Source organism: Arachis stenosperma, chromosome 3, assembly GCF_014773155.1.
Source record: "Arachis stenosperma cultivar V10309 chromosome 3, arast.V10309.gnm1.PFL2, whole genome shotgun sequence".
NCBI lineage: Eukaryota > Viridiplantae > Streptophyta > Magnoliopsida > Fabales > Fabaceae > Arachis > Arachis stenosperma.
The window spans coordinates 26,631,382-26,658,516 of record NC_080379.1 but is presented as its reverse complement, the minus strand read 5'-3'; the positions used below and the strand labels follow the sequence as shown (position 1 = coordinate 26,658,516).

Sequence of the window (27,135 nt, the reverse complement as noted above, 5' to 3'; positions counted from 1 at the left end):
TTCCATGCCTAAGAAAAACTTCAAGTCACCAATGTCCTTGATTTTGAACTTGTCATGAAGAATTCCTTTAATTCGATTAATCTCCGAAATGTCATCCCACGTGAGCACTAAATCATCGACATAGACAAGGATAATGGTGATCCCTGAAGCTGTAATTTTGGTAAAAAGAGAGTGATCTAAAACGGACTTCTTGTATCCCGAGGTAATAAGTGTGGCTGTCAACTTCAAATTCCATTGTCTACTTGCTTGTCGCAAGCCATAAAGAGATTTCTGTAACTTGCACACCATCCCTTGCTGTTCATCCAAGCCCGGAGGGATTTTCATGTAAACATCTTCATTTAGATTGCCATGTAAGAATGTCGTGTTGACGTCAAGTTGTTTCAAGTGCCACTTCTTAGCTGCTGCAACTGCTAACACTAATCTCAAAGTAGTCATCCGAACCACAGGGCTAAATGTATCAATGAAGTCGACCCCTTCAATCTGTGTGAAACCTTTTGCAACCAACCTAGCTTTGCGTCTTTCAATGCTACCATCTGCATGAAATTTGGTTCGGAAGACCCACTTGCAACCAATGGCTCGCTTACCAATTGGAAGTTTGCAAACTCTCCAAGTATTGTTTAACTTCAATGCCTCCAACTCACTTTGAATAGCCTCTCTCCAGCAATGATGAGCAACAGCCTCCTCATAAGTGCGAGGATCAGGATTTGAAGAGACGGCCAAACAAAAAGATTTGTAATTAAAATTTAGCTTATTATATGAAAGAAAGTTAGAAATTGGATATCTTTGAGTAGAAGGAGGTGCTAAACCTGCTGTGGCCAACATACAATGATAGTCCTGTAAGTAGGAGGGTGGTTTGCGGTTCCTAATAGGTCTTGTTGATGCAATAGGAATGATGTCAGCAGAAACATGTGTGCCTAAATTCTGTTGAGATGCAGGGTGATGTTGTGTTGTATTTAAATCCTCATGTGGGGTGTCTAATGAATGAGACTCATAATGATTTAATGAATGAGATGTATTATTTTCTAATGAATGTGCTGCATTATTTTCCAATGAAATAGGAATGTCAGGAGAAGTTGCATTTGAAGAATGCGGTGATGCAGGTGAGTGATAAGTGCAGGAAGTAAATGGATCTAAATCTTGAAATTGAAGATTATTAGTCCTGCAACCAGCACCAATAGTTGAAGTGTAAGTGGAATCATGCAACTGTGAAGAATGAGACAAGTAGGGAAAATAATTTTCATAGAAGATAACATGTCTTGAAGTAAAATATCCCTAGTATTAAGATCAAGTAAAATGTAACCTTTTATACCATCTTTAAAACCCAAGAATACACACTTCTTAGCTCTAAGGTCCAATTTAGTTCTGCCATGAGCAAGTGTACTAGCATAAGCCAAGCATCCAAATGCTTTCAAATTTTGTAAATTCGGCAAAGTTTGAAATAGAATCTGATAAGGACTGCAATGGTCTAAAAAAATGCTTGGAACTCGATTGATCAAATGAATTGCATGAGCTATGGCAAATTGCCAAAAAAATTTGGGTATGTGAGACTGAAACAGCAATGCCCTTGCAACGCCAAGTATGTGTTGATGCTTGCGCTCAACGATACTGTTTTGTTGTGGAGTTTCTACACAAGAGATGTGATGGACTATTCCACTCTTAGTGAAGAAATCTCTCAATAAAAACTCAGGTCCATTATCAGTTCTAATGCATTTTATTTGTGCATTAAACTGAACGTTAGCATATTGCACAAAATTTTGTAAAAGTATGGATGCTTCTGACTTTGTTTTCATGAAATAAGCCCATGTGTATCTACTCTTGCCGTCTACCACTGTTAAAAAATATTTGTGTCCGGAACTAGAAAGCTTAGATAGTGGTCCCCAAATATCCATGTGTATAAGATCAAAACAATTTTTAGATTTACTAATACTATGAAAAAATGGTAAACTCTTTTGTTTAGCGAAATGACATGGGTCACAAGGTGTGACTTCGCTTTCTTTACATTGGATATAAGGAAAATCTTTCTGCAACATTGCAATTTTATTAAATGGAATATGTCCTAACCTTACATGCCATAGATGTTCATCAGAAATAGAAACTACATCTAAATGCTTATTATTCTGACCTAACGAATTATTGGAAGAATGAAGTGTTAATGCTGCAGATTTTGATGAATCACTATGTGTTGTAGGGCTGTTCATTGTATATAGTCCATCGGCACATTTAGCTACCCCAATCGTCCTCAATGTAGCTTAATCCTGAATTTCACATGTTTCATCATCAATAAGCATTTTGCATTTTAAAAGTGTTGTAAGTTTTGACACCGAAATCAATTTGAAATCAAAAGATGGAATGAAAAGAACATTTGTTAAAAATAGATTGTTAGAGAACATGATGGTACCTACAATGCTACTAGTTGTAAAGCTGCCATCAGGTAATTTAACAACCAAGGGCTTAACCTTTTGATAAGTTTTGAAATCGGTTAGATCAAAAGAAACATGATCTGTGGCTCCAGTGTCTATGACCCAAAGAGCAGATTTTGGTCTAACCAATGATAAAATTCTTGCACTGAATTGCAAAAAATGAATTTTAGCTTGACCTGAAACAGGATTGGATGATTTCTGACCCTGGTTTGCACCATGAGAGTGTTGCTGAGCACATTGTTCTTTGAGAAGGGACATCAAGGCTTGCCTTTGGTTCACTGTTAACGCAACACTTGCAGTTTCACTCACTTCTGCTTGGTTCATAGCCAATTCATTACTATTGACTTCATCAATTTTCTGCTCAGTAGTCATCATTTGATTGATAGTGCCTTGCTGCCGCTGTCTTAAGTGTGGAGGCAATCCATGCTTTTTGTAGCATGTGTCCACAATGTGTCCCATTTTTCCGCAGAAGGTGCACTGCATCTTGGTGCCCCTACCTCTGCCTCTTCCATTTGTCCGACCACCTCTGTTTCCATCTCTGCCTCGACCTCTATTTCCTGAGCCATCTAAGTAGTTTATCCTTGCATTATTCAGTAAGGTTTTGGAGTCAATCAAATCCAGATTGCCAAACTGCCTCTCTTGTTGAGTGAGCAAAGAAAATGCGGTGTTTATGTCAGGAATAGGATTCATAAGCATGATGTGGGATCTTACAGTCGAATATTGTTCATTGAGGCCTCTTAGAAACCTCACTGTGTAACTCTCTTCTCTGTATTCTCTCATTTTAGCCAGGCCACACTTACAGTCCTCAGTACACATTACACAATTAGGAATTGGTCTGAATCCATTTAATTGCTCCCAAATAGCTTTCAACTTTGTAAAATATGTTGTAATTGTCAATTCGCCTTGTCTCATTTGGTACATCTCTTCCTCTAACTCAGCCACTCGAAACCGATCTCCCTGACAATATCTATGTTCCAAATCTCTCCACAGATCAGAGGCAACATTATTCCAAATCACACTTTCAGAAATTTCAGAACTCAAAGACAGATTAATCCACGAGACAATAAATGTATTGCATCTTTCCCATGCGTCAAACAATGCATCTGTTGGATCTGGCTTCTTTATTGAACCATCTATGAATTTCAATTTATTCTTTGATTTTAATGCTAACAGCATTGCTCTACTCCAGCTATGGTAATTATTTGTATTTAGAGTAATTGATATCAGAGGCGAACCAAGACTCTCACCAGGATGTATGAAATAGGGACTTGCGGGATCTGAAATCAGACTTGAACCATCTTTGGAGATTTGAGCTTGTAATGTGGACAATTGATTAAGAAAGCTTGCAATTTGATGCACATCCATGGATCCCAGTTGTGCTCCACTAGAGGATCGATTGAAACCCTCTGGATTTTCTTCAGCCATCAAGAAATCGCTACTGTTGAATATCTCACTTGATTAGGAGAATTTCAAAGTAATTTCTCAACCAATTCAACTTAATGACTTTGTTTTATCACAAATTCAAATCTTTCTCTCATGAACTCGTCGATCGGAACACCATTACCTTCTCCACGCTCACCGCACCATGTTAAATGCGTGCGAGAAGGACAGTAGCTCTCATCGAACTCTGTGGAATGAGTTCTTGAGAGGAGAAGAATGTGAAAGTAGGATGAAAAATAGAGAGGTTGGAGATGCAGAGAAGATGAAGGAGAGAATAAAGGGAAATAGTTTTGTGAAGTGAAACAGAAAGGTTGGGGTTTTCTATTAGTCATGAGGCTAATATATATACATCAGGGAATGAATTCATCTGTAACAAACTTATCAAGTGACCAAAAATATCTACAACTAATTATCACTTTGTTAGCTATCTCTAACTGCTTTGATTTACAAATTAATTATCTCTAACAAACTATTATTAACTTATTGGACTGAACCAATCAAGTCACAGATTCATCATTAAGTTATTATCTCAGTTGTTACTAGAGGTTTGTTGTGATAGAACTTTGGAAATTGAAGCTGAAGTTTAATATGATAAGACGCAGCAACACCATTTTCATGAGTAGATTGCCCACCACCTGTTTGAGAAATTACCGCAGCAACTCTATAATAACTCTTCTCATCTTCTACCTTTATTATTACTTTTGCCAGTCCATTTTGTCCTTGGTATGCTCCTGGATGTTGGTGGTTTCTGGTCAATGATTTATTTTGCTGTGCATGAAAATTATTCAACAGTGTGAAGAGCTATGTTATATCATATGACTTAGGTTCTTAATCAAGCCACCTCGTTGATGTCAATTTTGATAGACCACCTAAATACATTGTTGTTGATGCTATTATATTAACTAATCATACATAGAAAAGCAGTCTCTGTAACAAGAATTAATTGCTTGAAGATTGATGAATCGAATCAATACATGTACATGAAAATCAGAATAACTTGGCTGTCAACCAATATTAGCTCTCAGAAAGAAAATAAAGCTATATTCAAAAATACTTTCATGGTTATCCCTTTATGCATAAAGTCAATTAAATTATTTTGTGTTTAATATGAACTATGAAGGAAGGAACAGAAGACTTAAAGGCTTAGCTGCTGCTATCCTAAAGTTGTGGGAGAAGAGTCTTATTGCAAAAATTGCTATCAAGTTTGGAGTTCCAAATACTGACAATGAATTGATGGCCAATGAACTAAAGGCAAGTTTGATAGACAATCTATTGTTCAGTATATGCAAGTTTCAAGACATCATAGACTAAATAGGTATATGTTGAGCTTGTAAAGACACTTTTTCTTTAGCCTGAACACTTAAGCTTCCAGAATATTCTGGAGTGTCAAAGGTTAAACATATGACATTTAATTTATAAATCTTTGAAAAAATTCATTAAGTTATTATCTCATTTGTTAGTACAGTTTTGTTGTGGTAGAGCTTTGATAATGGCTACTGCATAATTGATTACTAGCTTTGTTAATAGTATGTTTCTTAATAACATGCAGTGATTATTTGAAAATGGAAAAAGATCCAGGTATTAAGATGCCACGAAGAAGTACAACTACAAAGAAATCTAAAACAGGAACTAGAAGGAAAATACAGCCAAAAAATTTTGAAGAACTAGAATCTCGGGTATGAACCAATTAAAAAGGGGATTTTGCACACTTTACTCAGGACACTTTGCACCCATCTGAATAAAATTTTGCACACACTTTAATGAGAATTTGCACACATTATTCAGCATAGTTTGCACTCAATATAATTGTTTTTTGCACACATTTTTCGAACAGTTTGCACTCACTTTAATTGGATTTTGCACACATCAATTTTGCCTAAAGTATACATGCTTAGATATAATTCCTATCAATCTGGATCCTCTCACCTTAGCTTTGAACATCAACACATGGCATGAGCACGACAGGACCATGTCCAAATGTGGCTACTTCCATTTATGTATGTTGTGTCTAGTAGATATATCTCTAGGCTTCTCTCTACTACTAAAATGATGGGATAATGTTAAATCATACTGTTACTTACATGTCTTTGGTAACTGTTTAGTGGGTCGTTGTTATATTTTTTGCTGGTATATGATGTGGGTCATTTAATTTGTACACCATAGGGGAAAATATTGCATATGCTGCATGCTGGGATTATTAACTTGTATTAAAATTTTTCATATATCACTTAGCATATTTTGCACCCAGTTTAATAAGATTTTTTTACTTTATGTTTGCAGAAAGTAATAGAATGTTGTTGTTCTCCTGTTTCAGTTTTCACAACGATAAATTCTCTTACAAAAGAGCAAAAAATTGAAGTTGATAAAATGGGATTCTCATCCATGAAGGCTATTCAAGATTGGAAAATTGATAGGCGGTTATTCCTCGCACTTGCTAAAAGCATATAACACAATAACAAGCAAACTGGAATTAGTGGTGGGGGATATCGATGTGACAACAGACAAAATTGGGTTAGCTCTAGGATTACCTTCAATTGGTAAAAGTTTTCCAGAAGAAGAAGATTGGACTTCAGAGCAAAAAAGATTAGTTGCCCCATTCAAGTCTGTGACAAACCCATGGTTACAAGAAGTATTACATTCAAGAGAATGTAATGTTTCAACATCCAAAGGGAGAGATTATTTTAGGAGAGCATTTACAATGTTCATTATTAGCTCATTTTTGGCACCAACAAGTAGCGCTGTCACATCCCCAAAGCACTTACGTGCCATTGTTGATGTAGAGAATATCACAAGATACAATTGGGCAAGATTTGTGCATGATGAGCTTATGAAAGGGGTTCAAAAATTCAAGGAAAAAAATACATTAAGTATTGATGGTTGTCTTTATGTTTTGATGGTAATCTGTCTAATGTACTTATCCTTTTTTTTTCCTTTTTTCATTTCTTTTTTGATGATAATCATTACATTTATTATTTTGCTTGTAGATTATCTATAACCACAAAGACACATTTGGAGATAAGGAAAATTATATGGGGCCTCCACCACCATGGATTGCTTATTGGGATAAAGAAAAACTTGCAAAGAAGTTGACACAGGAGTCATCAAAGCAAAGGCCAACGGTTTGTTTTATTTATTTTATCATGTTAATTCGCTTCTTTTTTTAAAAAAATTGATGATTGCTTATAATATCCCAGAATTCTTTCGATTAATGAACCCCTTAATGCACATTTCTAAGTTGAATTCTTTTCACTTCTAGTTATCAGCTACGTTTTGTTTATCCAAGAGGAAATATATTAATTAGGTTTGATCCTTTATGTGTTCTTGTGTGATGTGTGATGTGTGTGTTGTTTGAGATACATACAACTGTGTTGAATTCCTAATTGTTGAAATCCTGATATCTATATAGAATGCTCAAATGGCATAGTTATAGTTATGATATTGCCTCAATTTTATTCTAAGTCTTATATTTGCATGCCTTGTTTTAGAAGCTAGTAAAATGACATTCCAAGGTTGTTGAGTGCAGATGTGAATTAGTGAGTATAATTGTGCTGTTTTGTGGTGTGCTTATTAGTGAATTAGTGCATAGTTATCTGCTCTAAAGATTGAATGCAGTGTGATAAAAGAAAAATAGTGGCAAGTTTGGTGCAAACTGCAGAGAATACAATTACAATGGTAAATAACAAAATTGAAACTAAACTGGATTTAATATGTAATCTCTGTTTTTTATTTTCAATTTTTAATTCATGGAATGCTAGTTATGCTACAACTCTTCTCCGTTGGCGAATGGAAAGCATTATAAGCTAAATATTAATTTCTAGTGAACTGAACCTTTTCTGGATTTTTTTTCTATTTTGCATAATATGATGAGTGTATAATATAATCTGTGTGATTATTATTGTAGGGTATTGTTACCCTTTTAGTTAAGCAAGGTGGTGTTGATGCTAAATTTGCAAAGAACACAACAAGAGCACCAACTAAGAAAAGGGGGGCGAAGGAGCTTAATAAAGATAACACAACGAAGGAAAAGAAAGAAAGGTAAAAAAAAATAAAATTTTGGGAAGTTATAAATAAAAGGACTGAAGCCTATGAGTATTACAAACACTTTTTATCACTAATTAAATTTTTTTTATAGATTTGATGAACAAAATAATGACAACAAAATGTCAAAGGAAGATGATAATGTATCAGATGAGCAAAAAGATAAAGAAAGGTAAAAATTAGTTTTAATTTATCTTTTGTAATAAAAGAGAATGTAAAGTAAAATATAGTGTATTCTTCTTTATAGTGATGCAAAGCAAGATGATGAAAAAGAGGTCAAAACAAGGTAAAAATAGTGTATGTGCTTTTTTATAGTTATGACTTTTTTTATTTATTATTCTACAAATCTTTAATTATTGTTTTTATTGATTTAATAGGGAAGACAAAAAAGATGAAAACAACATGAGATCGCCAATGAGATCGCCTAGCAATATGGGTATAAATTATAGTTCTTAATGATATTTTGCACACATGAATTTGATGTTTTGCACCCACTTTAATGAATTTTTGCACCCGCTTTAATGAGATTTTGCACACATGAATCAGCAAGTTTGCACCCTATGTAATGAATTTTTGCACACATGAATTTGATGTTTTGCACCCATTTTAATGAATTTTCGCACCCGCTTTAATGAGATTTTGCACACATGAATCAGCAAGTTTGCACCCTATGTAATGAATTTTTGCACACATGAATTTGATGTTTTGCACCCACCTTAATGAGATTTTGCACACATGAATCAGTAAGTTTGCACTCCCCCTAATGATATTTTGCACACATAAATCTGATAATTTGCATTTGCTTTAATGAGATTTTGCACACATGAATTTGATGTTTTGCACTCACCTTAATGATATTTTGCACACATGAATCATAGTTTGCACTCACATTCCTATTATTTAGATTCCACTTTCTCTCTATTTTAAATCTCATTTTTGTGTGCATACATTAATATAATTTTTGTGTATATGTTCTGTTTTATGCTTTAGATGATGCAATAAAACCTGAATGGAGAGAAATTGTGCAAAGTGCAGTACAAGCATTCTTAGAAATAGAAGACTGTGATATATATACACCTTCTCCAATCAAGAAGACACAAGAACCTGTGGTACCATCAATTCCATCATTCTCCCTAACGATACATGAGGAAAACCAAATAGGGGAAGAAAAAAAGGTGATAGATGAGAAAAATAAAATAGGGGAAGAAGAAAAGGTAATAGAGGACAATAAGTTAACAGAAGTAGATAAGGATAAGAGATACTTTTGGGCAACAGACGATAGGTTGAACAAGGATGAGACTTTGTGCATCTTAAAAGATATACCTAGAGCAATGCTTGTTAGGGAGGATATCATGTCAATGTTGCCAAGACATCAGATAAACAATATGGTTAGATTTCTTGATTGTGACATGTTTCTGTTTTTTTTTATATTTTTATGTGTATTATGTTTTGGAACTAACATTACATTGTAAAATGCAGGTTTTGAATTATATGGTCTTTTTTTTCAACAAATTAACGCCACCTAGCTTTGATGTCTATTGCATAAATGCTTTTGTTTTGGTGTGTATACAAAGTTACAAACTACTTTTTTCAATTTTATAATTGGAGAGTTTAAACTTTATAATCTAACTATTTCTTTATATATAGGGAGAGATGTTCTCACATTGGGGACACTTGATCAAAAAAAAAAGAAAAAAAGTTATGTACTTCTTCCCGATGATTTTGGAAAGAATGGTGACAACTTTTTTGAGCAAAAGGAAATTCCAAAACATAGATGGGTGAGTAATTTTTGTTCTCTATGTATTGTGTTAATTTTTTTGTTTGTGCCAGAGCTATATTTGCTATGTATTTATTTTGTCGGTGTCATGCTATTTGTGGATTAATTTCATTCCTTCCCTGTCATAGTTGAAACTTCTCTACCATAGTTGAATCCCTTAAGATTATAGTACTAGACCCAAAATGTTTACCTTTATTTAATTCTGGAGGTGTCTATTCCCTGTGCTCTGCATTTTTTTCAGAACCCTGTTTCTATCCACATACCATGTCACTGTTACCTTGTGTTAATTTTTTTCATTTGAATGCTATTAAATATTTATAATGGAACAGAAATGAAACAGAAATGCTATCCTCTGTTTTTGGACTAATAACAATAATTGGACATATAAAGTTATAGACATGAATATATTACTTAATGCTATCCTCTGTTTTTGAATCTATACTTGATATATGGGCATTGGAGCTTCTCTTTATTTATACATTAAAGTTAGTGATGCCTCCTTTTGCCTCATTTGAATATGCTGACCCTAATCATGAGAAGTATTTCTATATCCTTTGGTACTTATGGTTTTGGACAATTTCATCATTACTTTGTTAAATTATAAATCGATTTGTTGGTCAAGACTTTCACTTCTAATAAGAAAATATAATATAATGCAGTTATTGGTGCCATGTTGCTATGACTATCACTGGTGGCTATATGCTTATGACATCTATGAAAAGAGACTTTTTGTCTTGGATTCCTTGTATAAAGAGGCTAAAGGAGATAGGGTGCAGTTAGACATATATGCGGTATAATTTCAATAGTTTTGCTCATATGATATTATATTATGTGGTTTAATAGTTTTATTTATTAACAATGAACCTTTTTTTCAGAGCAAATTGATTCAATAAATGGTCTCGATAGCTGTGCCAAACTATGAGCTACCAAAGAATGATCCGATCCCAATTTATTTGAATCTTCCTAGACAATCAAATAAGTAAGCATAATATTAATTATGTTATATTATAAATAATATAAATGTACATGATAAGACTAACTAAATTCTAATTCAATTGTTTTTTCAGCTATGATTGCGGATTGTTTGTAATAAAATGGGTAGAAATGTGGAATCCTAGTAGTATCGAGATTAATGTGTTCAACATGCCAGAATGGGACGAAGTAAATGTTTTTTTGTATAGTTTTTATTTTTGCTTTTGATGTTCATGTTTTTTTTATAATATATGATCTTTGTGAACATTGTTATTGCAGTTTGAGTGCGTTAATCTAAGGAAGCAATTGGTCATCCAAATGCTTACATCACTTTCAAATGCACTTCTTAAGGATGTTATAAACAAATCAGAGAAATATAGAGTGGTAAAGCCAACTCCAGCTCAATCAAGTCCTTACATAGTATGTAATACTGATGAATTGATGATCGAATGCCTTGGTTCGGCTGGGAAGGGGTTTAGAAAGAAAACTGTTGCTAGGAAGCGCAGAAACTGAAATTCAAGACTTACACTTACCATTTCTTTTTAGGGGTTATTGGATATACTTGTTTTCTATATAACAAAGTTCAAGCAATCATTAGATATACTTGTTTTGTAGAAAGGTATTGTTTTGTAGTTTTTACTATATAGTATGCACTCACTTTCTGAATCTCCAAGCTGATTAATTGTCTCGATGAATGTTTGGGGAAGTTCAGGAGTCCATTTGAGCCTTGGCTTTGGCATCAGTTGCGAGAACCAAGTGCATGCTACTTTGTACATTTTTCATTGTGTGTTGCTTCTTTTAGGAAAGAAAGAGTTACACTGTAGCATGTAATGTAAGCAAACACAAGAGAGACTTTTCAGTTTTCAATGAATGAATGATTCCTTTTTTAGCTATGTATGAATCCTTTGTGATCTTATATATAAATTGGAGTAGTTATATCCCATGATCTCATTCTCATATCAGGAAGCATGAATGGGGTTATATTACAAACTAATTTTATATCTATAAATAAGTTTAATTTGCACCTATTATAATGAGATTTTGCACACCTTATGAATACAATTTGCACCCGTCTTAATGAGATTTTGCACACCTCACTCAAATAATTTACACTCACCTTAATGAGATTTTGCACACCTCACTCAGCACATTTTGCACCCCAAATGTAATGATTTTTTGCACACATGAATTCGATGTTTTGCATTCAATTTAATGAGATTTTGCACACCTCACTCGGCATATTTTGCACCCAATGTAATGAATTTTTGCACACATAAATTCGATATTTTGCACCCAATTTAATGAGATTTTGCACACATGAATCAGACAGTTTGCACACATGATAGTTTAATTTATCATGTAGAAAAAAATATTATTTTTAAATAGCAAGTATAACAAATTTATTAAAAATATACACTTTAAATTATTTCAAATTGTAGATAATGAATGTTAAAATTAAGTAAAAAAATTAAACTCTTCTATTTGAAAATAATGACAAAAAAATTTATTATTTAATTTTGTTTAATACTCTGGTCTTCATAGCCAACGGGGACTTTTGTCCCTTACGACCATTTTATAAAAGTAGTTTAATGCTATTACGGGTAAAATACTAGTTACAAACTAATTTTGTACCTATAAACAAATTTAATTTACACCCATTTTAAGGAAGCATATATGCATATATCCATAGTTATTTTGCTTACAAATTTCTCCATCATCTCGTTCTCAATATAAAATATAGTCTTGTATTATTATTATTATTATTATTATTATTATTATTATTATTATTATTATTATTATTATTATTATTATTATTATTGTAACTGGTACTTGTTTTAATTTATATAAGAAAGAATCTTGGAAGATGATAACTGCATTTTGTCCAATTGGGTAAGTTAGCAAGCAAGCATTAATTATTATTACTAATAAATGGAATAACAGGAGCAGCAAGCTGCTGTATTGGAGTTTGAAAGCAGTGATGGATCATCATCATCATCATCATCAGTTGCCATTCTACGATGATGAGCAGTTTGTACACATGAAACTAATCATTTTTATTATTTTTTGTCCAAAATAATAATTGTCTCATGAATCATCAGCTAATTGAACTCTTTAATGTATTGCCAAATAAAATTCTTTTTGGTTCGACATTATTTTGCTATCAATCGACATTTGAGAATTGGTAAGAATGGATTGAGTTCAATAAGGACATGAATCCTCCCATTGATGCTCCCATTGAATCAGATTCAAATCCCTCATTAACATTGTAGTTAGCATCTTGAAGCTGAAACAATTTAAAAGAAAAAACAAATATATTAGATCACATGTATAAAATTCATATGTTTATAAATCACAAAAATCACAAACTATTGGATGAACCTGTTCGTTGAAAGGGAGACTTTGAATATCTCCATTATGTTGATTATCCTTTATATACAATAGAAAAAGTTATCACTCAAGTGTAAGTACTAAGTAATAACAGCATGGCTATAAAGTACAACTGATTATCCTTTATATATACCTTAAGGAAGTAGTTTCTACATCTAAAGTCTATTTATTGTAAAAAAACAGCATGGGTAACAAAATAAAATAATGTTTTACCTCTTTTTCGGTTATCTCACTTTTCCTCTTCTTTGCCTCGGTCTTCTTTTTTATCATCTTGTCTTTTTCAGATCCTAACCTATTTGTTGGACGACCCTTAGTGAACACATAAGGAGGGCTTTTAATATCTTGAATGCTTATTATACAGCCTCCTACAAAAATAGACAGTGCATCTTTACCACCATCTTTACCACCATCTTCTAATGTAAGCAAATTATCTAACTCATTGGCATTAGATGATGAGTTAGCAACATGCTTTTGACACTCCGCCATAGCCATATCAAGATAACGATGTAAGATATCACTTGTTTCCTTTGTTTGGGATGCAAATTGAGCAACACTGTTCGAATGGGAGCATAAATCATCAAACCTCTCTGTTTTTGGATTCAACAAACTTGGATCATGGCTGCTCTTAATATCACTATGTCTTCGCTTCACAAGTTTGCTCCAACGATCCAAAATGTATCTTCTTGGAATTTCACTCACGCGTTCATGCCCTAGGACAACCAAGCTATGACGGCATAATATGCCTCTTGATTCAAACATTTGACACATGCATGTAATATCCTTCGTTTTCGCATTGTAGTTAACTTCATAAACCCTCTCTTTAGAAGTAGATACATCCTCCAAAATAGAATAGACTTTAGATGTAGAAACTGCTTTCATAAGGTGCAAAATACAATTTGCTTTCTTTCTAAATTGCTTTTGTACTTCCTTAAACTTTGCATTAGTATAGGAACCTTGAAATTGCTTCTCTATTAAGGAATTAGTGGCACAAGGTATTATTGATTTATAGTCTTCAACATCAGCCTCCCTTTCTTGTTGCTCTTTCCATCCAAGGCAATTGTCATATTGTTTGACAAATTGAATCAACAAGCTCTTGTTATTTATAAATTTGTCAAAATATGAATGCATGCTCTCACTTCGTTGTGTGGATCTCATACCAGCCCAAAAAAAGTTGTCAAGAAAAATTGGAACCCATCGATGTCTTTCTTCATAGATATCTATGTATCATAGTAAACAAATATACATAAAAAAATTGTACTAGAGGCATATTCAAACACATGTTAGAATTCTAGCAAATAGAATATGATGGCCACTTGATACTTTTTTAAATACTAATATGCTAATTTCTATGTGCAAAATATAAAAATTCATGTTTAGAGAAGTACCTGATAGCCACTTGTTATCTTCTAAACCATATTCAATCAGAAAATCTTCCCATTGATTTTGAAAATCATCTTCTGAAATAGACTCCCAAACAATATTATTTAAATCACTTTGTAACTCTTCATATCTCTTGTGTCTTTTGAATTTTTCTGGAATCTTTTTCGTAATGTGCCAAATGCATAACCTATGACGTGTCTCTGGCATCACATTCTCAATTCCAGCTCGTATTCCGAGGCATTGGTCTGTTATAATGCCTTTAGGAGCCTTTCCATGCATACATGTAAGCCAAGCATTAAATAACCAAGTAAACGAGCCTGAATTTTCCTTAGTCAACAAACCACACCCAAGAAGCACTGAGTTACCATGGTGATTAACCCCCACAAAGGAACCAAATGGCATATCGTAACGATTGGTTTTATAAGTAGTATCAAACGAAACTATATCACCGAAGTACTCATATGCTGCTCTACTTCGAGCATCAGCCCAAAATATAGTTTTGAGACGCTTGTTTTGATCAAGTTCAATATCAAAATAAAAATCAGAGTTCATTTCCTTCATCCGTGTAAAATACTTCAACATCTCCCTAGCATCCATTTCTTCCGTAACATTGCGTACCTTTCTGCTGAGATAGTTCCTAACATCTTTTTTCATTAAGTTTATCTTAGAAAAACCCCCTGCTTCACCCACCAATACTTGATATATTTTGCTTGGTCTCACACCTGCTTCATCATTCCTCTCAATGACTCGACACATGTGCATAGTCATCTCTCTATTACGTGTCAACAGTTTTGCCATCTCTGGATCACAAGGATGTGAATGATCCAAGCACACCTTCGATATAATCCAAAGACCCTCCTTATTCAACCTAATAGAAATCTTTGCGGGGCAATTGTAGTTGGTTCTAGGGTTGGTCTTTTCTATTGGTGAAACTCTAGACTTGCGTTTCCCCTCCCTATTGCAAGTGATCATTTGATTCTTAGGAACCTTATCTTTACCAACTCTTCGGGTAAACCTTATCTTAGTAACAAAACCAACGCGCTTGGCATAATTCTGATAAAATTGATTTGCATCTTCAATGGTTCCAAAACACATGCCAACCTTGGGCACATCCTGTAAAAAAGTTAGCATACATCAGATAGTAAATCAAAATCTCATTAAAGTAGGTGCAAACTATGGTAAGTCATGTGTGCAGAATCTCATTAAACTGGTTGCAAAATGTACAAAAAAGAATGCAAAACAGGACCCTACAACAACAGACTGCATTTGAATGCATCACAAACCCAACCAAAACAAAACAACTACATAAAACACAACACTACCTATTAACTAGCTTAGCCTCACTTTCCTAACCCTTGGAAATTATGTACCTCCAACCCCAAAAAAATCATAGAACATGTTTACTATTATAGAACAATTACAAATTTGATGCTTCTACTTCTACTTCAGGTTCTTAGCAGCTAAGGTTAGATCAGTTTCATTGAGGATGCATCTTGTCTTATTATCTATTTTCCTTTCTTATTAAATATTGTGAGGTAATGTTATTTAAGGAATTAACTATTAGTGGTTAGGGCTTTACTACTATGTGCTCTACTTGGGCTTAATTACGTGCATTCTTAGGGTAAAGAAGAGGAACACCTTTGAATAGAGGGCAGAGCCTTAAATGAAGGGCCACAGCCAGAAAATAAGGAAAGGATTTTGGGTGGAGAATTTGCACATATCTGAAAGTTTTACATGGAAATAGCAAAATAAGAAAACCATGACTCCTAGACCCAAATATCTGAAAATTGAAAGTCAAGTTGAAAGTCCAAAAAGCACGTTTCTTATTGCCAATTATTAAGAACAAATAGTGGATATGTATATGAGAAGCATGCAAACAATTCACAGAATCCTTAGCAAGAATGAAGCTACCTATTGAAATTGACAAATCTGAAAGAAAAGATAAAGATTGTGGTGATGTGATTCAGAATCATGAAAGCAGCAATAATAACAACATCATATCAGAAATTGATGATGTTAGTAATAATAGTAAGAAGAAAAAAGATGGATCAAGAGTGTTTTATGGTAGCAGGGCATTCTTCTAAAAACCATTATTCATTACTCAGAAACAACAAACAAGAAACACTAACATTTTTTATATTTTCTGTCTTAGTCATTTCATCAAACAGTTGGTTTGCGTTAATTGTGGATTGTTACATTATGAAAATCAAAAGCGAATAAGGTATAATTTGAATTCTGTACATTCAATTTAAACTCTATTATGAAAAAAAAAACAGCATGCTTTGCAAGCTCAAAAATTCATAATCATAATTATCATTGTGTTCATTGATGCACTATGAAAATCATTACAAAAATCATGAAATTAGAAGAGGGAGAAATTGCTTACTTCAATATTCTATTCTTCTAACACTGATTCCATGATCAACGAAGAAGAAAATATTATCAAAGAGTAAAAGGTGAAGCTTCAAGCTTTGTCAACGAAACTGCGATCGTAGAAGAGCGTATCCGGCTAGCGGTGCTCTGCGGCTAGTTCCTTGGAGAGGAGCGTGAGAGAAAGCCGTTTGGGATAGCGCGTGAGAGAAAGCCGCTTGTGATAGCGCGTGAGAGAGCCCTAGTGTAAAAACACATGCTGGCTGAATGATGGTTAGATATTGATATATTTGCTGGTCCCTGAGAGTTTCCCTATTGTTATTGATTGTTATTGCTGTGTGTATTATCTCGTACCATACTCCCTATTTATACATGAATAGGGTTCAACCTTTATTAAATATAAATTCTTTCTTGGTAACATGAATATTCTTTCATGGAAAAACTGAGTAACCCATGATATTAATGGGCATCTATATCCTTCGTGCTTATCACAACATTCCCCCTTAGATAAACATTTAAGATTATATCTCGTTAAAACCTTACTAAAGAAATACCCAATGGAAAAAACTTTAGTGAAGGAAAAATAGTACAAAATCCTTTGTGATGTGGACTGTCTCATTAAAAATCTTGTCAAGAAAAATCTAATAGGAAAAAACATGACTAAGGAAAAAAGAGTACAGTCTCCCTCTCTTGTCGACATCATTTAGTGTCTCGAAATCGGTGTATCCCAATCTCATGTACCAATCTTTAAAAGGAGGATTTTGAGAGTGACTTTGTGAATAAATCTGCTAGATTGTCACTTGAGTGGATCTGTTGGACATCAATTGTCCCTTGATTTTGAAGATCATGAGTGAAGAAGAATTTGGGATAAATATGCTTTGCTCTATCACCTTTGATGTATCCGCCTTTAAATTGAGCAATGCATGTTGTATTATATTCAAAAAAGACAGTTGGAGCTATCTTATGATCAATTAGTCCACATGATGACAGAATATATTGGATCAAACTCTTGAGCCAAAAACACTCGCTACTTACTTCATGAATCGCTAGTATTTCAGCATGATTAGAGAATGTTGCTGTAATTGTCTATTTCGTGGACCTCCATGATATAGCTGTACCACCATATGTGAATAGATATCTTGTTTGAGATCTCCCTTTATGTGGATCAGACAAGTATCCTGCATCTGCATAGCTAACTAATTGTGACTTGGATCCATAGGGACTAAAACAATCCCATATCAACCGTTCCATGAAGATATCGAAAGATTTGTTTGATTCCACTCTAATGTCTTTTGGTTGGAAAGGAACTATACCTTGCTAATAAATTCACAGCAAATGATATATCGAGTCGTGTATTATTAGCAAGATACATTAGTGCTCTAATGGCACTAAGATATGGTACTTCAGGACCAAGGATATCTTTATTTTCTTCTTTAGGACGGAATTGATCCTTTTCCACATCCAAAGATCTTTCAATCATTGGGCTAATTAATGGATGTGACTTATCTATATAAAATCTCTTCAAGATCTTTTCTGTATATGTTGTTTGATGAATAAATATCCCTTTTTTCGTATATTCGATCTGTAGGCCGAGACAAAATTTAGTCTTTCCAAGATCTTTCATCTCAAACTCTTCTTTTAGAGTTTTTATAATTGTTGGAATCTCTTCAAGAGTCCCAATGATATTTAAATCATCAACGTACACAGCAATTATAATTAATCCAGATGTAGATTTCTTTATGAAAACACATGGACAGATATCATCATTCTTGCATATTGTTTTAGATGATTATACCACATTCGTCCAGATTGTTTAGACCGTATAAAGATCTTGGCAATTTGATTGAGTATAACCCCTGTGAATATTCATTGGATGGTTTAGATATCTTTAGTTTTTCAGGGACTTTCATATAGATATCACGATCTAATGAGCCGTATAAGTAGGCTGTTACCACATCCATTAAATGCATATGTAATTTATGATATGCAGATAAACTGACCAAATAATGCAATGTTATTGCATCCACTACAGGAGAATATGTTTCTTCATAAACTATACCGGACCTTTGTAAAAAACCTTGTGCTACAAGTCGAGCTTTGTAGCGTACAACTTCATTTTTCTCATTTTGTTTTTTCACAAATACCCATCGGTATCCAACAGATTTTACGTCTTCTGGTGTATGGACTACAGGTCCAAAGACTTCACATTTTGCAAGTGAGTCTAACTCAACCTTCATGACTTCTTTCCATTTTGCCCAATCATTCTTTTGTCGATATTTTTCGACTGATCTTGGCTCAAGATCCTTACTTTCATGCATGATATTTAATGCCACATTATATGCAAATATTTCATTGACAACTGTCTTACTTCGGTCCCATATCTCTCCTATAAAGACATAATTTATCGAGAACCGAAAACCAAACCGAACCGCATAAAAAACAGCAAAATATGATTTTTTCGGTTTTTTCGGTTGTCAGTTTATTCGGTTTTCGGTTTTTTTGGTTCGGTTGATCGATTTTGTTAGGTCCGAATCGGTTTTGAACACCCCTACCTGAACGTCTTCTGGCGTTAAAACTATATCAGAATTTTGGACAACTGCAGGTGTCTTTACTATGTCTTTTTCAACAAGAATAGTATTTACCTCTTTTCACTTTCGAGAATTTTTCTCTTTGGAATCGACAGGCCTGCCACGCTTCTGCCGTGTATTTGCTTCGGTGGCAATTTGTCCAACTGGGACATCAATTTGAATTGGGACATTTTTCGCTGGTATATAAGATTTGCTTATCCTCTTTGTATCGAAAAATACATCAGACAATTCATTTTCTATTCTTTGCAAACGTATAATCTTTTGATGATTATACATTTTTTAAAGGTCTTTCCAAAAATCTGCAGGATCTTTTAATATGAGATATTCATTTTTCAATCCTTTGTCAAGATGACGACGAAGAAAAATCATGGCTTTGGCTTTATCCTTCTGGGATGCATTATTTTCAGCCTTAATGGTATCTCCAAGATCTATTGAATCAACATGAATTTCAACATCTAATATCCATGATAAATAATTATTTCCAAATATATCAAGAGTATTGAATTCAAGATGAGAGAGTTTCGACATAATGAAAATTTATTACCTGAGTCTTCCTAAAATTTTGATTAGAGTCTCGTACTGATAACGTGTTGTAAAATAAATAAATAAGAAAAATATAAATATAAGATAGAGAAATATAAAATCTTAGTATTAATGTTCATCAATATAATTATCTTGATATAATAGAAGTGATTTATATATATATAAAGAGAGAGAAGAGTACAAAGAGAGAGAATATTGTTATTAATTGCTATTGTTGTGTGTATTGTACCGTACCATACTCCTTGTTTATATATGAATAGGGTTCATATTTTCAACCTTTATTAAAGGTAAATTCTTTCTTGGTAACATAAATATTCTTTCATGAAAAAACTAAGTCACCCATAATATTAATGGACATCCACATCCTTCGTACTTATCACAACATCATCCTCATTCTCATCCTCATTTTATACTAAAAATGACGGTAAAGTATTTTTTAATCCTTTTAAAATTCGTAATCAGTCTCAAATTATTTGAATAATTAGTTTAAGCAATTCTTATTATTAGTCTAAGCAATTCTAACGTATTGATAGGTCACTGTTACAGGAATCGCATAAATTAATTACTCGAATGATTAGGATTGATTAAAAAATTTTAAATTATGAGAAAATATTTATCTTTTAAACAAATTATAAAAAATCGTTAATATTCAAGATGATTCTCAAAAATTATATATGTAATTTATTAGTATTTTAGTTATTGAAATGTATTTTTTAAAATACCTATAAAAGATATAAAAAGAATTTTACATTGATTTTTTTAATTAGTTACTTGTAGATGATATTAGGGGTGGCAATAAGGTAGGTAGCGACGGATTTTTGTCCTATTCGATTCCATTCCACCTTACGATAATCTGCATAGAATCTGTCTCACTTCTATTCACGGATAGTAAAAATTAAACTCTAACCTACCCCATTTTTACCCACTTCTATAATTATTAAAATCCAACAAATAAAATTAAATTTTAAAATTTATATAACTATCATCACATAAATAATATAAATATTGAATTCAAGATGAGAGAGTTTTGGCATAATAAAAATTTATTATCTGAGTCTTCCTAAAAATTTGACCAGAGTCTCGTGCAGATAACGTGTTGTAAAATAAATAAATAAGAAAGATATAAATACAAGATAGAGAAATATAAAACCTTAGTATTAATGTTCATCAATATAATTATCTTGATATAATAGAAGTGATTTATATATTACAAAGAGAGAGAATATTGTTATTAATTGCTATTGTTGTGTGTATTGTATCGTACCATACTCCCTGTTTATATATGAATAGGTTCATATTTTCAACCTTTATTAAAGGTAAATTCTTTCTTGGTAACATGAATATTCTTTCATGAAAAAACTGAGTCACCCATAATATTAATGGGCATCTACATCTTTCGTACTTATCACAACATCATCCTCATTCTCATCCTCATTTTATACTAAAAATGACGGTAAAGTATTTTTTAACCCTTTTAAAATTCGTAATCAGTCTCAAATTATTTGAATAATAAGTTTAAGCAACTTTTATTATTAGTCTAAGCAATTCTGACGTATTGATAGGTCACTGTTACAGGAACCGCATAAATTAATTACTCGAATGATTAGGATTGATTAAAAAATTTTAAATTATGAGAAAATATTTATCTTTTAAACAAATTATAAAAAATCGTTAATATTCAAGATGATTCTCAAAAATTATATATGTAATTTATTTAGTATTTTAGTTATTGAAATATATGTTTTAAAATACCTATAAAAGATATAAAAAGAATTTTACATTAATTTTTTTAATTAGTTACTTGTAGATGACATTAGGGGTGGCAATAGGGTGGGTAGCGACAGATTTTTGTCCTATTCAATTCCATTCCACCTTACGATAATCTGCATAGAATCTGTCTCACTTCTATTCACGGATAGTAAAAATTAAACTCTAACCCACCCCATTTTTACCCACTTATATAATTATTAAAATCCAACAAATAAAATTAAATTTTAAAATTTATATAACTATCATCACATAAATAACATAAATATTGAATTTAAGATGAGAGAGTTTTGACATAATAAAAATTTATTACCTGAGTCTTCCTAAAAATTTGACCAGAGTCTCGTGCTGATAACGTGTTATAAAATAAATAAATAAGAAAGATATAAATATAAGATAGAGAAATATAAAACCTTAGTATTAATGTTCACCATATATATATATATATATATATATATATATATATATATATATATATATATATATATATATATAAGTAGTATCGTACGTAAAGAGAGAGAAGAGTATAAAGAGAGAGAATATTGTTATTAATTGCTATTGCTGTGTGTATTGTCTCGTATCATACCCCCTATTTATATATGAATAGGGTTCATATTTTCAACCTTTATTAAATGTAAATTCTTTCTTGGTAACATGAATATTCTTTCATGCAAAAACTGAGTCACCCATAATATTATAGCTTGTTTGGAATGCTAGGAACTAGATTTCACTCAAGAGTTGAATTCTTTTTCTTGCTTTGGAACAACTAAAAATGAATTATTTGAATTCCTTTGAGAATTCCAATTCTTATTTTTCCTTCATTTGTAAATCAGATCAAAAGGTGTCTGATTTCCAAATCAACTCTTACACTCTTCAAACTTAAATTCTATTCCATTAATATATTGTAGTAATTCCAAATCATGGAATTGAGTTTCAAATAGAAATGAATTCTTTTCTTAAAGGAAATAGAATTCTTTTCTCATGTTAAATAGTTTCCAAACAAGTTCTTAATGGGCATTCACATCCTTCGTACTTATCATAACAGCATCCTCATTCTCATCCTCATTTTATGCTAAAAATGACGGTAAAGTATTTTTCAATCTTCTTAAAATTCGTAATCAGTCTCAAATTATTTGAATAATTAGTCTAAGCAATTCTTATTGTTAATCTAAGCAATTCTGACATATTGATAGGTCACTGTTACAGGAACCGCATAAACTAATTACTCGAATGATTAGGATTGATTAACAATTTTTAAATTATAAAAAATATTTATTTTTTAAACAAATTATCAAAAACCGTTAATATTCAAGATGATTCTCAAAAATTATATATGTAATTTATTTAGTATTTTAGTTATTGAAATGTATGTTTTAAAATAGCTATAAAAGATATAAAAATAATTTCACATTAATTTTTTTTAATTAGTTACTTGTAGATGACATTAGGGGTGGCAATAGGGTGGGTAGCGACGGATTTTTGTCCTATTCGATTCCATTCCACCTTACGATAATCTGCATAGAATCCGTCTCACTTCTATTCGCAGATAGTAAAAATTAAACTCTAACCCACCCCATTTTTACCCACTTCTATAATTGTTAAAATCTAATAAATAAAATAAAATTTTAAAATTTATATAATTATCATCACATAAATAACATAAATAAAGTAAAAACTTAAGAATGATATAATATTATTAATTATTTTACATATACTATGTATATATATATATATATCGGGACGGATAGGAATGGGTATTATCCAAACTCGGCCCACCCCTCCCCTCTCCCGATTTCGTCCCACCAAAAACTCGCCCTGTATCGGAACGAATAAGGGCGGGATGGATACCGGCAAATTCGAATAGTGTTGCCATCCCTAGGTAATATATGGTATAAATTATTGCGATCATCATTTAATTAATAAAAGAATCAACCTAAACCATTTGATCATTCAAAAACAAAATGACAAAGCATATTTTTTTTAAAGAATTATTTTGACTATTAATTGTATATTGAAAAAGACAATCTTTAATCTATGTAGTAATATGGAGAGTGGTGTGAGTGGGACGAAAGATTTTCGGTGAGGCATCTGGCCATGCCGAAGAAAGTAATAAGGAGGAGCACATGGTTTGGTGGTACGAAAGAGACTTTTAAGAGTTTTTCTATATCATTTAAGGACAAAGTTGTAGGGGACTCGATTTGGTGTAGACTCGTATCACTAGTCTTAACATATAGGGTTACTAAGAGAAAACTATGTGTAGAATAGCAACAAAAATTAGTAATCCAATAAAAGTTGACATTGCGACAAAAGACGCAGAGCGTGGATAGATTGTTAGGATATAATTGCAAGTTAATCTTGGACGATTATCGATAGTTAAGAGGTGATTGTTGATGGCTACTTATTTAAAGTTGATTATAATAAAAAATTTATATGGTGGAGATGTGAAAAATGTTGGATCGGAGGGTGAGGAGGGCTGGACTGAAGTTGTTAGAAAGAAAGGAAAGAAGAGAGTGGGCCTGTCTGTCAAGGTCTAACAAGATATCAAAAGAGGAAAACAATTATATGCTCTTCCTAATCGAGCTGGACTTATTATAAAAGGTCACAAGATATGGGGCAATGTCTGCTCGTACTAGATTGGGGAGAGGAGACTCTTGCCTAAGACACCATTATACAACACAAAAGAATGTTGCAGCAAATCAGGGATAGAAACTTGTGATTGTCCCTTCTAATTATACGTCAGTGATCAAAAGTGGCCACAAAATGAATAATGATTATGATGGGTTTGAAGCTGAATAGTGAGACAACGCGAAAGAGAATACAATGGTTCTATTAAAATTTCTGTTAGGGTCTCCTTCGAAGAGGAACAACGATAGAAATTTTTGGTGATATAGGAAAGAATGAAGAGCTATCAGTGTTTGCTAATGGGCTTCTTAAGCCAAGGTTGGTCTTTATCTTCTTCTAGTATTTTATGGATAGTTCAGATATTATAATTTTATTTTGGAATATTAAAGGGACTTCCAATAAAATGTCTCGTGTTCACTGTAAATAAATAGTATGTAAATATAGTCTAACTATGTTTATTCTTGTTGAAATTCATGTACCTTTTAAAAGAATAAAACAATTTTGGAGTAGATTAAGATACAAAAAAAACTATTGTGTCTGAGGTAAGAGGCTATAGTGAAAAATTTGCATTTATGTTCAAATCACTATCATTATTAATGTGTTGAATATTATTGACCAATGTGTTACTATTGAAGTTAGTTTAGATGTAGTTTTTTGGAGTTTGTATTACAATTTATAGAAATCTATATTTTTATCTTTAATGAATCTTTAGAGAAATTTGGCCAAACTTTTTTTGTTGTCATTCAATGCCTTTGTTTGATAGTGCCATAGTGGTATATTTTAATGAGAATTTGTCGCCAAACGAAGTTAGAGGAACGGCCTTTAATGATACTAGAGGTGAGTCATTTGCCAAGACGTAGTATACTAGAAGAGTTAGAGGCGATATTAAGATATCTTATGGCCACGTTTGGTTATGAGAATAAGACAAGACAGAACACTGAGAATAAGACACAAAAGACAAAAACACAACAATTAGTGTTCTTGTATTTTATTTGGTAATAAATTAAAAATAAAAAAAACAAATATAATGAGATCAATAATTCATATTATAAATAATTTTTAGTTTAATTTGCTCTAACTAATGAGATGAATAATTCATATTATAAAAATATAGAAATAATAAATATAATACCACAAGATCAATTATAAAATTGTCCAATGCCAAACCAAAATAATTAACAAAAAAAAGAAATAAAAAAGTAAATAATAGAAAAAGAAAGCTCATCATATAAACAGAAATAATAAAAACGAGTAAACTACAAAAAATACACTTGAATTTTGTTATTGATAAAAATGTCCGCAAAATTATTTAAAAATGCAACAAAAATGTCCAAAAAGAGTAATTTTTTTTATAAGCGGCCTATGATACATGGACACAGGACACGACACAAAACATGCTGATATACGAATTTTAAAATCTTATAAAACACGAGGACACACAAAATATCATAATGATATTTTGATATTTTATTGATATTAAAACATAAATTAATTTTAATTGTTTTTAATATCATATTTTAATTATATAAAGCATTAAAAATATTTTTTATTTTAATTTCTTTTCAAAAATACATGTTAAGAATAAGGCGGGATATCTTGACACGTGATGTATTTAGGTGTGTCCAAGTGTGTCCGGAAAATTTTTTTTTATGTTTTATTAAGATACGGTAGGACACAGCAGACACGGGCTTCGGACGAGTGTAGATGAGTGTCATGTCTAAAATAGAGATAATACTCAATTTAGTCCTTAGACTTGCACTCGATCCTCAATTTAGGGCCAGTTTGGGTAAACAATTTATTTTGTGTTTAGAATGTTATTATAGAAATACTTGTTTTAAAGTTATGTGATAAATAGGAGTGATAAAATAGCTTTTGAGAAGGAGAGAAGTCAATTTTTTTTTTACTTCTTCAAAAGCTCTTAAACAAACTTTTCGAGCAGTTAAAAGCATATCTAAAAAACTATACAAAACACCATTAATATAACTTTTCCTAAGTCAAAAGTACAAAAAAGTAGCTTTTGAAACTTTTCAAACGTGCTCTTAATCCTTGAAACTTCAATTGCCTCTATTTAGTCCTTAACTTTATAAATTTTACTCCCGTTAGTCCCTGGAGTGGTTTCCGTCACAGAGACATTACCAGAGAGATGACGTATACAACAAAATGCCATGCTGGACTCCACTAAAACGACATAGTTTTGGTTTGACGCTCAAATAGTCCAAAACGACGTCGTATCACGTTTTGAGATGGCAAATGTTTCAGTTAAACAAGCACTACACCATATTATCTCTGTAATAGGACTGTTTTTCATCTTTCTCTTCTCTACAATGACGCTATTGCGAGTTTGACTCATCAAATTTGTTGAAGTCGCGACTCTCTTCTCTTCAACCACTTCACATTGCACCATTCACTTACATTGACTGAGTTAGAGGTAATGAAAATAATGAAGAAAAAACTTCTATATCAATGATGATGCTTTGTTTTTTTGCTTCACTTTTGGTTCTTTCTCTTTTTCTTTTTTATGCATTCTAGCTAAATACATTTTGCTTTGCCTGTTAGTATAATGTTAATTTTTGTACTTATTCTCTGTTAGGGTTTATTTTTCAGTTACTATCATTTAATTTCTTAGCTTATTAGTTAGATATTTGATCATTCTTTGTTCTGTACCGGTAATTTGATTTTGAGTATTTTAGGAAAGTGTTTTTGGATTAAAATTTCGGCATTAGTGTATTTGTCTGATAATCAATGAATTAAGAAATAAAAGGATGGAATCAGATTGTCATATGCAATATGTTACATTTAATTCTTCCTCTATTTTAGTTAGAAGAGAGGT

At 32.2% G+C, this 27,135-nt stretch overlaps 2 protein-coding genes across 2 annotated transcripts; both read right to left on the bottom strand.

Annotated features, from left to right (window-relative positions):
• Nucleotides 1-2,249: 2,249 nt before the first annotated feature.
• LOC130965752 (uncharacterized) lies at nt 2,250-3,845 on the bottom strand. The gene has a single exon (XM_057890512.1). The coding sequence runs from the start codon at nt 3,843-3,845 to the stop codon at nt 2,250-2,252; it is 1,596 nt and encodes a 531-aa protein (XP_057746495.1).
• Nucleotides 3,846-12,808: 8,963 nt separating this feature from the next.
• Nucleotides 12,809-19,022, bottom strand: LOC130965750 (protein FAR1-RELATED SEQUENCE 5-like). The gene is made up of 5 exons (XM_057890511.1): nt 18,786-19,022; nt 14,421-15,528; nt 13,249-14,252; nt 13,015-13,074; nt 12,809-12,931 (listed from the first exon to the last, which is right to left on the bottom strand). The coding sequence occupies exons 1-5, from the start codon at nt 19,020-19,022 to the stop codon at nt 12,809-12,811; spliced, it is 2,532 nt and encodes an 843-aa protein (XP_057746494.1).
• Between the last annotated feature and the right edge of the window lie 8,113 nt (nt 19,023-27,135).